General features: G+C 44.1%; 2 protein-coding genes across 8 annotated transcripts; both read left to right on the top strand.

Moving 5' to 3' along the window:
- The first annotated feature begins 1500 nt into the window (after positions 1-1500).
- LOC123063747 (fructose-bisphosphate aldolase-lysine N-methyltransferase, chloroplastic) lies at positions 1501-6208 on the top strand. Of its 7 annotated transcripts, XM_044487660.1 has the most exons (16): positions 1503-1701; positions 1803-1906; positions 1980-2043; positions 2176-2298; positions 2436-2495; positions 2854-2961; positions 3062-3131; positions 3412-3452; positions 3551-3631; positions 3727-3762; positions 3897-3980; positions 4281-4414; positions 5002-5090; positions 5234-5382; positions 5476-5518; positions 5819-6208. In XM_044487660.1, exons 1-16 carry the CDS (start codon positions 1597-1599, stop codon positions 5824-5826), a joined length of 1299 nt encoding a protein of 432 aa, XP_044343595.1. In that variant the 5' UTR covers positions 1503-1596; the 3' UTR covers positions 5827-6208. The 7 variants fall into 7 exon arrangements, 5 of the variants coding, with proteins under 5 accessions (XP_044343595.1, XP_044343593.1, XP_044343591.1 ...); XM_044487658.1 differs by lacking the exon at positions 5819-6208 and having other exon boundaries at positions 5476-5811; XM_044487656.1 differs by lacking the exon at positions 5476-5518 and having other exon boundaries at positions 1505-1701; positions 2179-2298.
- Positions 6209-6355: 147 nt separating this feature from the next.
- Positions 6356-10547, top strand: LOC123063746 (protein NETWORKED 2A). The gene is made up of 2 exons (XM_044487654.1): positions 6356-6615; positions 7253-10547. Exons 1-2 carry the CDS (start codon positions 6522-6524, stop codon positions 10261-10263), a joined length of 3105 nt encoding a protein of 1034 aa, XP_044343589.1. The 5' UTR covers positions 6356-6521; the 3' UTR covers positions 10264-10547.
- The last annotated feature ends 513 nt before the right edge of the window (positions 10548-11060 follow it).

Genomic DNA, 11060 nt, shown 5'->3' on the forward strand with positions numbered 1-11060 from the left:
ATAAGCGCTGAAAAGTTAGGAAACATGCCCCCACGCAACGTTTTTGTGGTCGGGCCATACGTAGACAGCGAGCATCCAGGGCATGTATAGACTACCAGTTTTTTTCCCATCATTTTTAGACTGTTTTTTGTATTATTTTTTTAAATTACTTTCCGAATTTTGAAAATGTCGTAAACTAAAAATATATTTTTGAATTTAAAAATCCTCAGAATGTAAAAAATTCTTAGCGAGTTAATAGATGTTCATGGGTTAAAAATATGTTCGCTAATTTTAAAAATTCTAGAATATAAAAAATATTTGCAAAATAAATATTTGCGAATTTTAAAAATGTTTTGAGTTTCATAAATATTCGTGAATTAAAAAAATATTTGCAAATTTGGAAAATATCACAAATTGTGTAGAACAATGTTCACGAATTTGCAAAATACTAGGGAAATGCCCGGGTGTTGCCATGGCCATTTAATTTATTTTTTTTGCCGAAGTTACATATAAACACAATGCATGTTAAATTTCACATGTATAGAAAAAATAGCCAATAACAATCGGGTGATAATTGAAATCCACTTCTCTTGCAATGTACTCCCTCCTTAAAGAAATATAAAAGCGTTTAGGTCACTACTTTAGTGATCTAAATGCTTTTATATTTCTTTACGGAGGGAGTAAGTTGATAAATAAAAGGTATTGTAGAGATTTCATTTTTGAAATGAATGAAAACTGAGCTTTTGTGGAGTGGATGATATGTGCCAGGTAAGTCATGCCATCATTACCAAGGTGTCTGCCTATACCTCGACAATTTTAGGCGATAAACTTTATGGCGGCCAAGCTTCTCCTTGTTGATCTTATAGCAGGAAGAACTTGATGCTTCCCTCCACTCATAAGAATTGCTTCAACCCACCTTAATGAGCAATTGTTCATGAATCATAACAGATTAAAATGGAGTAGGCGACACACACGTGCTTGCACTATGTTGGATCATGCCCTTGTGCCATGGCATCCTCCCAGTGCTCTTCCGCCACGAAGCTCGGGACTTGGGGATGGAGTCGGCGGTGGTGTGATAGACGACCCTTCGATCGCCTTGCCAACGGACTTAGGTTTGTGCTAGGAGCAGAACTGGAACTAGTGGGTGCGAGAGAGATCCGGCTTGGATAAGGGACGTCGGAGTGGAGTCCGGCTGGAGAGAAGGTGGTGTGGCACAAACGATTTGGTGGTGGTCAAGGACCGAGCAATGAACTGGAAAATCGACACATGAGAGAAAGAGGATCTAAGAGAAAAACAGGGGGAGGCGATCATAAGAAGAAGGAAATTCTTAGATTGGACGGTTTTTTCTCCCTCGCCGTCCGGTCCCATGCTGCGCATGTGTAGAACCAATATTTTATCATTTAAATACTCGTTTTGTTTTATATAGCATTCCGTGGGACAGAGGGAGTAGTATATAGGAGAATAGAATACACACATCTTGTATGAACACTTTTAACGCGTGTGTAGAAATTTATCCTTAATCCTTATGAAAAAGGATATTTCTGCACAGCTCCTCGCTCTGTTTCCGGAAACTCGTCGCTCTGTTTGTTTGTACAGCCGAAGCAGAGTAGGAGGAGGATGGCGGCGGTAGTGGTGCGCCGCCGCCTCGCCCTCGCCGGCGCCCCTCTTCTTCCCACCTACCGCCAGCTCGCCGCCGCCGCCATCCCCATCCCCATCCCCAAGGTGAGCTATCTGGGCTATGGTTCACCGGAAAAGAAAAAGGAAGAAATCCCCCATTCCACTCCCCTCCCCTCCCAGCAGCAGCGACTCGATTTACTCCGCAGGTGAATGAGGACGAGCATTCGGGTGCTTTCCTGCGGTGGCTGCGGAGCAAGGCGGGGTCCGGCATCTCGTCGGTGCTGCGCATCGGGACCTCGCCCTTGGGAAGGTCTGTTCTTGGGTACCGTCGATCTGCTACTTGGAGCAGAGCAGTAACAGTGTCCGGTCTTGTTGTTCCTCAGGTCCTTGTTCGCTTCGCAGCCCATCCAGGAGGGGGACTGCATACTGCAACTGCCTCACACTGCTGTATGTTCCCCTTATTTTTTTCTGAAAAATATACTGCAAAGATACAGTATCCTGCAATTCTCTCCCCTCCAAGATTCAGCATCCTGCTAATTCTGATGGTTTCTTGTTTAATTGTCTTATTGTAATGTGCAGCAGCTTACTCAAGATAAACTTCCTCGAGAGGTCCGCCTGTTGCTCGACGACGATGCTGCTGTTGCGGGAGACACAGCGGCCAATGTAGCCGTGCTCCTTATGATGGAGCAGCGACTGGGACATGTAGGTCTTATTTGGTTCATTCGCCTGCTTTCCACAACACCACCTTTGTTCCTTCTCAAAGATTTCTCCATGCCTCATTATAAGAAAAAAAAAAGAGGAGTTTTGAGGGTACCGGCTTATGGTTGTTTGCTTTGTAGGAATCGGGATGGGCGCCGTATGTTATATCTCTTCCGGCCAAGGATCAGATGCACAACATGGTATGCAATGGAAATGTTACATAGCGACACGAACACACACTCCATGGTTAAATTTTGTAGTGGGAAAAATTGTGGACTGTAAGTTCTGTCTGATTGTTCACATGCCAGTGGAAGTGCCTGATGGTTTCTTTCTTACTGGGCTTGTTTTGTTTTATCCTGGGAAAACCCCATGATTTTATCCTAACCCAGAATTGCCGAGGTAGGATAAGAATAAGGGGAATCCAAGTATAATTCTTATGTAGTAGCAATGCACCACATATACATTAAGTACATTATTTATGTTCATCCTGATGAGCCCATGAATTATCACATTTGGAAACTGAAAATATTTGAGGCATTAAATGTGTAATTCCTCCAGATGTTCTGGGATCTGGATGAGCTTGATATGGTCCGACATAGCCCGGTCTATGATGAAGCCATCAAACAGAAGGAACAAGTCAGGAAACAATTTTCAGCAGCAAAACCAGTTTGCACTCTCTCTCTCTCTCTCTCTCTCTCTCTCTCAAATTGACATACTTTTTTGGGTTAATTAGTCTCATAACTGTTTACCCTTTTTCATATGCAAGGCTCTTGAACATTTTCCACATTTGTTTGAAGAAATCAAGCTGGAGGATTTCATGCATTCTTCTGCATTGGGTATGTATAAGGCTCTAAATTTAAAGTGCTACTGAACATTTAGCATTACAACTAAATGATATCTTGGTAGCTGAGCATGTTGGAAATTGGGTGGTTTATTATTCTAACTATACTGAATCATTATATGGTTGATTGACTGCATCCTAACATGACGCAGTTGTATGATCCTTTTTGTTATGTTTGATTTTATTTGAGAAGGCGGCAAAGGGTTTAATAGGACTTCTTTGCTGTATTTTCCCCCCAAATTTGTCCTCTGAGACTATTTTCATGGCACATGCAGTTTCATCTCGAGCTTGGCAGACTTCTAGAGGTGTATCACTGGTACAATTTTCTAAATCTTTGCCTATCACTAGTTTGCAACTTAAATATATTGAATGCATTGTGCATCGGCATTTTAACTCTCTGAAAACATCATTTAGGTTCCATTTGCAGATTTCCTTAACCATGATGGTGCTTCTGATTCTATATTAGTGTATGATGAAGAGAAAGCTGTTTCAGAGGTACATCTATGATCTTTGGTTCAATGCACTTTACTTATTTTCCGTTCTTTTTATATACGGATCAATACTCTGCTCTTATTCTCAGTTACTTACAGGTCATTGCCGACAGGAATTATGCTGTTGGTGAACAGGTGAGTTTTGGAGAATTTTTTTCGCTTCAACTTTTTTTTGGTTCGTTCTTTATGCTTTTCACAAAATGTCTCTGGGAATGACGGGAACCATCTCTTCTTAAAAATAATTCAGTGAGGTTTCATTATATTTTCAGGTCATGATAAGATATGGGAAATACTCGAATGCCATGCTAGCACTTAATTTCGGATTTACACTTTCCAGAAACATATATGACCAGGTCCGTAAAACTACAGTTTGATGGTCAAACTCCTAAGGAATCTTAGTTGGTATAGTGGTAACTAATGAAGCATCACAACTTGTTTGTAAGAAATTATGGCATCTTGGTCCTCTGACACCAGTAATTGGGTCATCGATGGCTATTTAACATGTTAAGACTATTAATTACTAAGCTCTAGTAAACATGATTTTCATGAAACAAGCAATCATATGACTTCATACATACATATTTGCTCTTGAAGCATTTCCCCCATGATATTTTCCGTTGCGCATGTTCTTAAAGTTTTCATTGCATTTTCAGGCACATATTTGGATAGATATGTCAGAGCAAGATCCACTTTATAAAAAGAAGCTTGACATATGGGAAAAGCACCGTACTCCAAAATCTCAACACATGTGCAGCTCTGGCTGCGCTAGAACTTCTTTTGCTATAAAGTATGTTGTTTGGCAGTTATTTATGGCTAATACAGTTCATCATTTGATTATATTCTAGATTTTGTTTGCAACATTAGTAATGCAAACATCGGACAGTTAAGGTGGAATGGAATTTATTCTGAAATCGGCACTAGTCATATTTTCTGACTGCACTGAAAATGCAGAACTTTATGCCAGTGCCTACCATATTGTACATTTGTACAGTAGTAGTTCTAGATAGTTTTTGTTTCAGGCCAGCTTTGTAATGTTTTTGTAGTCTACTGATTTACAATGCAGTGATCAATAGGTAGAGTTTCTTGAAATCCAGCAGTGTTAACTGTCCACCTTACTAGCGCATATGTTGAACTAGGATTGGAAGTAGTGCATGGCTATGCTTGAATAAACAATGAAATACCAACTTTAGTATTTTCTCTGAAAAATCTGCATTGGAATTAATTCTCATTATACATTAACTGATTCTTTCTGAAAGTCAACTAATGTTTGAAATAGCTCTGGCAAGTTTAAGTAAAGGTGAATTCTGTGATTGCTTTTGCATGATGAGAGCATGGTCTCTGTTTTGTGTCACTGAATATGAATGATGGAAACAGGGAAGTCAAATACTCTGGAAACAAAGGGGTTGGGATTCCACAGGCCTTGCGTGCATTTGTTCGGATTTTCTGTGCCACCTCAATTGAAGGTGCTATGCTATTATCTATTACTTCCTCCCATTCATAGTACAACTAAAGCAGCAATAATTAATATGGATTGGAGGGAGTATTATATTTGTATATTTCATTTTAGTTACATCATTCAGTGACACAACAATGATGGCCTCTTTAGAATTGGAAGAGATGGCCGTGGAGGCTGCTGAAAATGATGGCCGGCTTGCGAGGCGTCCTCTGAAGCATGCGGAGAGAGAAGTCCATGCTCACCGCAAGTTGCTTCTGCACCTCGACAACATGATTCAGGGTCATTCTACAGCTATTGAGGTGAGGACACTGACTACAGCTGAGAATTCTGTCTCACTAAAAAGCAATACTGATAAAGCCAAATAACAAATACAGCACTCTACCCTGTTGCAGTTTTGTGTTACATTCTGTTCGTACTCAGCACTTGTGTTGTATGGTAAGTTCGAAGAATTAAAATGATGTCACTATTATTGCCAAAGTACCAAGTGCGGCTTACGGTTCCACTTGTATAGGATTAGAGGTGGTTAGGTGAAAGAATGGCCTTTGTATATTAACTTTCTTTACACATGCTTTTTTTGTTGAAACTAAACTTGTAAATTTTTTTTGTATGGACGGCTATGATAGTGAAAAAGACTGTAAGAGAAACCCATTTGTCGAAGCAGAGAACAATTTGAATAAGAAGATTGTTCCATCAGATTAAATTCATGTGGATATTCTGATTTGGCTTTATTTGCAGCAACTTGAAACCATTGATGGCGCTGCATCTAGGAGCATGCATCCGTTCAGAAAAGAGATGGCTAAAAATTTACTTGCCGGCGAGCTACAGATTTTGCAGAGTGCTTATGCATGGGTTGCAAACTACTGTAAAACTGTGGCATGTACATGATCATCCCAGCCTAATTATAGGAGCATGCATGAGAGGGAGCGTAGGATTGCCAGCCCTGTTAAGATGCATGGGAATTGGTGGCCACATGCATCTCGAGCACTTTTATTGATATATAGATTTGAGGTGTGTACTGTGTAGTGTGCTGCTAGAAATATTAGGCATGTTTGTAACCTAGGAATTGACATGATTTTTGGAGGTTTGATGTTTTTCAATGAAATTTATGCATTTTCAACAGCCCCATGCATGCGAAATGTTGATTACCATCCGGATGGCTCCTTGGAACAGCATGCATGTATTTGGTCCATCACTTCCACTGCACTTCTGCATGCGTTCTTTAACCTCTCACCATCTTTGCTATATTTAGGCATTGATATATTTGTAATGAATGGACTTGGCTATCAGCCTCTCAATGGCATCTCCTCCCTCCCCCTTTCTTGTCTTTTCACCTCCCACTTGTCTCTTTTCTCGTGGTATGGTCGTCATGTATAGTGGAAAAGATTAATGCCAAGAGATTGGGTTGGATTCTGGAGGAGGAAGAGGCAGAGAAGGCAGGATGCTGCAGCGGGCGGCGAGCAATGCGTACTCATGGTGGTGGGCGAGCCACATCCGCACCAAGCAGTCCAAATGGCTCGACAATCACCTCCAAGGTATTCATCCACTTTCCGGATTAAACGTTATCTTCACATATTCCTTGAATATGTGAAATGGGAATTTTCGGATTATGGATCAGGTCTATCTACAAGTTGTTCAATCAGCCACATTTCAAATCAATATACATATTTTTTTGTGGCTCAGGAATTAGTCCCATCTCAAAATTGACATGCATGTTGTGTCTGCTTGTCTGGGTAAAATCTGCACCATGGAATCAGTGCAGGCCTGTTGCATCCCTGATCTGATGATTTCATCCTTTGTTGCCTATATGGAAATGGTACTTGATCAGTGTTAGTTCCATTCTGATGATGTAAAATGCTATGCATTGTGGGAAAATTGTCTTGATTAATTGCACCAAAAACGATGTTATTTTTAGTTTAGATAGCATGAAGTCTCGAAACTGTTTCTCACCTTGCATATTTTGTTTCTTGTTTTCAGCAATTATTTTACAACAGGATAATGTAAATGTACTAGCCAAACACCGACAATTTGTCAGCATCTATTCGGAGGATTGGAGCACCTTGCTAAAGTTCTTTAAAACCAATCAGATTCTTTGTAAAAAAAATCTGTAAAATGATACATCTCTTCATACTTCTGATTGATATGCTAAGAAATTTTTCTTTTGATGTGCAGATATGGAGCACCTGGTCAAGTGCATGCTCTTACTCCTTGGAGAGGAAGCCGATTCCTTTTCAAAGCGAGCAGAGATGTACTACAAGAGGCGGCCTGAGGTGATCACTCAGGTGGAAGAAGTGTACCGGATGTACAGGGGTCTCGCCGATCGGTATGACATCATGTCAGGGGAGCTGCACAAGGCAAACCACACCATCGCTACCGCCTTCCCTGACCAGGTTCAGTATGCGATGCTAGAAGAGGAGGATGACAACGTCCCAAAGGCGTTCACCCCGGTCGATCCGCGCAAGATCCACAAGTCGACCGTCGATGGGCTGCTGAAGAAGAAGAAAGGAGATGTGCCAGGAGCCGGCGGAGACAAGAAGGAACAAGCTCCGATGAGCAAGGAGAATGCACGAGAAGAGATTAGCAGGCTACAGAAAGCTATACTTGTGATGCAGACCGAGAAAGAGTTCATCAAGAACTCGTACGAGAGTGGCATTGCCAAGTACTGGGATCTTGAGAAGGAAATCAATGAGATGCAGGCAAAAGCTTGCCACTTCCAAGACAAGTTCGACGTAAGCGCAGTGATCGAGGACGATGAAGCCAGAGCCTTGATGACAGCGACGGCCCTCAAATCCTGTGAAGACACCATTGTCAGATTGCAAGAACAGCGGAAGACGGCTGCTAAGCAGGCATTGGACGAATCTGAACGGGTCAAGGTGTTGAGAGAGAAGCTCAAGCCTATAATGGACGAACATGGCAAGTCTCTACCGGACCTGGTGGAGAAAAACATACGGAAGAATCATGTCACGGAGATGGGAGACGTGTACCATGTGAAGCTGGGTGAGCTGCAGATGCAAACGTTAGTCGACAAGATCAAGGAAAACTTCACGAGCGACTGCAACATCACCATGGACGAGATCACAGAGCAGATCGACGAGCTTGTCAACAAAGTTGTCGATTTGGAGCTTATGGTTTCGTCGCAGACCTCGCAGATCGACAGAATGCACCGCGAAAATGAGGAGCTGGAGAATTCCGTCAAGAGCCTGGAGGAAGAGAAAGGCTCGAGCGAACTGGACGAGAAGCTGAAGCAGGTGGAAGAAGAGCTGGTCAGAGTGCAGGCTCTCGAAAGCTCCTTCCATAAAGACGAGAGCACGATACGTTCAAACTTCACCGAAACGATAAGCAGATTCAGTAATTTCGCCGACATGTTGCAGTCGCCAGTTTGCGACTACCAGGCTCCTGGTTCTACTGCTCACACGTCGGCGCCAACCGGTGAGGAAGCACCGCCTCCTACCGAGCCATCCAGCAAGAGCCATCCACCTCCACCTGAGGAAGAAGAAGACAAACAACAGGTAGAAGAAGAGAAGGCCGCCGTCGTGCAGACTCCTCAACCCCAACAAGCCAGCACTGAAGATGCTGCTGCTGCTGCTCCTCAACCCCAACAAGCCAGCACTGGAGATGCTGCTGCTGCTGCTGTTCCTCAACCCCAACAAGGCAGCACTGGAGATGCTGTTGCTGTTCCTCAATCCCAACAAGCCAGCACTGGAGATGCTGCTGCTGCTGCTCCTCAACCCCAACAAGCCAGCACTGGAGATGCTGCTGCTGTTCCTCAATCCCAACAAGCCAGCACTGGAGATGCTGCTGCTGCTGCTCCTCAACCCCAACAAGCCAGCACTGGAGATGCTGCTGCTGCTGCTGCTGCTGCTCCTCAACCTCAACAACCCAGCACTGGAGATGCTGCTGCTGCTGCACCCGTTGATGTGGTGAAAACAGGGGCGGCAGCGAGCGCTACTGGTGCGTCTGTCGTAGATGGCACTAAAAATTCAGATCATGGGCATGAGAAGATTTCGCGGCCGGGTTCGCTGGCACGGCTTCGCCACATCTCTTCTGACGCTGAAGAATCTGAGGAGCAAAAGGAGAAGGGCTGTGTTGACGGTGACATGAAGAAACTGCAAGAGCGGCTCATGGATGGCCTGGAAGATAAGGAGAAGGTCCTGCTATCCGAGTACACCTCGCTCCTGGAGGACTACAAGGACACCAAAAGGAAGCTGCTGGATGTGGAGAAGAAGAACCAGGAGTGCCTCAATGAGATCAGGTCGCTGCGCAATCTTATCGGAGAGAAGGAGAAGGAGAAGGAGAGGGAGAGGGGCAGCATCAGAGGAGGACACAGGAGGACACCCAGCCTTAGCCATCAGAGGAAGCAGAGCCTTTCTTCCATCTCTAAGCTCATCAGGATGGGCTCAAACATGCAAGACGACCCTCCTGCTGCTGACCTTGACGACATGAGGCTGCCGTCCATCGCCGAGGTTGAGAACCCGTCGCCGCTGGAGGAGAAGTTCAGGCGCGACATCGACACGCTGCTGGAGGAGAACCTCGAGTTCTGGATGAAGTTCAGCTCCTCCATGGGCCGGGTGCAGGAGTTCCAGAACAAGTACGACGACCTCAGGAGGGTCACGGCGGACGGCGCCGACGGCGAGAAGAAGCTCCGGGCGCTCAAGACGGAGCTGCAGGTGTGGTCGGAGCAGAACGCGATGCTGCGGGGCGAGCTGCAGTGCAGGTTCGCGTCGCTCTGCGACATCCAGGAGGAGATCTCGACAGCCCTGGAGATGGACACGGAGCAGGCGGAGGAGGCCGAGGAGGGGGCGCCGCGCTTCACCTCCTACAGCGCCGGCAAGTTCCAGGGGGAGGTGCTCAACATGCAGCAGGAGAACAACCGGGTCTCCGACGAGCTGCAGAGCGGCCTCGACCACGTCAAGACGATCCAGTTTGCCATCGAGAAGAAGCTCAATGAGGGCGTCAACCTCTCCTCCCCCGCACCGGCGGAGGAGGGGGAGGAGGAGGTGGTCGGGCCGGACGGGGTGCTGGCGCGGGTGCCGACCAAGGCCAAGGTGCCGCTGCAGAGCTTCCTGTTCCCGACCAAGCCCAAGAAGCCGTCGCTGTTCGCGCGCGTCACGCCGGCCGTGCTCCACAAGCAGCAGTTAGACATGAAGTTAGACATGAAGTTCCTCCCCAAGTTGCCAAGGTAGCCACCCACACAAGCAGCAGCAGCAGCAGGGATATGTCATTTAGCTTAAATTAACTAACTAGCAGATGGGATACCTTTTTTTTTTTTGATGAAATGCTCCAAGCTATGTGTGATTGAACCAAACTATTCTTGTTTTGTTTTCTAGGGCATTGTAATTTGTTGTAACCTCTGAGATCAATGGAAGAAAGACAAATCATTTTCCCCTTTTCATTTTCATCTGTCAGGAAACAAACCTACTTGTTGTAATTTGCTCCAGGAAATTCAGTGCTGTGCTTATCTAGCTTATCTCCAGATGACAATTTCTTACTTGATAGCAAGTTCAAATATTTTGTTTCTAGGGCCATGTAACCCCTGAGATCAATGTAAACTTGTAAAGACACATCATGTTTTCCCTTTCCATTTTCATCTGTCAGGACACCTAGTTTTAATTTCCTGGTACAATTTCTTGGGTGCATTTTTGTGTCGTGTGATCTTGGCAAATTTACTTGATACATTTTAGTGTTGTGTAATCTTTAAAAATTTACTTGATACATACCAGTCTTGTCTGATCTTGACAAATCTACTTATACATTTTAGTGTTGTGTGATATTGATAAATTTACCTGATATACATAGTGTTGTGTGATCTTGACATATTTACTTGATACATTTTACTGTTTGTGTGATCATGACAAACATACTTTCTACATTTTAGTATTGTGTGATCTTGACAAATTTACTTGATACATTGTTACTGTTTTGTGATCTTGGCAAACTTTGTACATTTTTGTGTTGTGTGATATACTGATATTGACAAATT

This window comes from Triticum aestivum, chromosome 3A, assembly GCF_018294505.1.
Source record: "Triticum aestivum cultivar Chinese Spring chromosome 3A, IWGSC CS RefSeq v2.1, whole genome shotgun sequence".
Lineage (NCBI taxonomy): Eukaryota > Viridiplantae > Streptophyta > Magnoliopsida > Poales > Poaceae > Triticum > Triticum aestivum.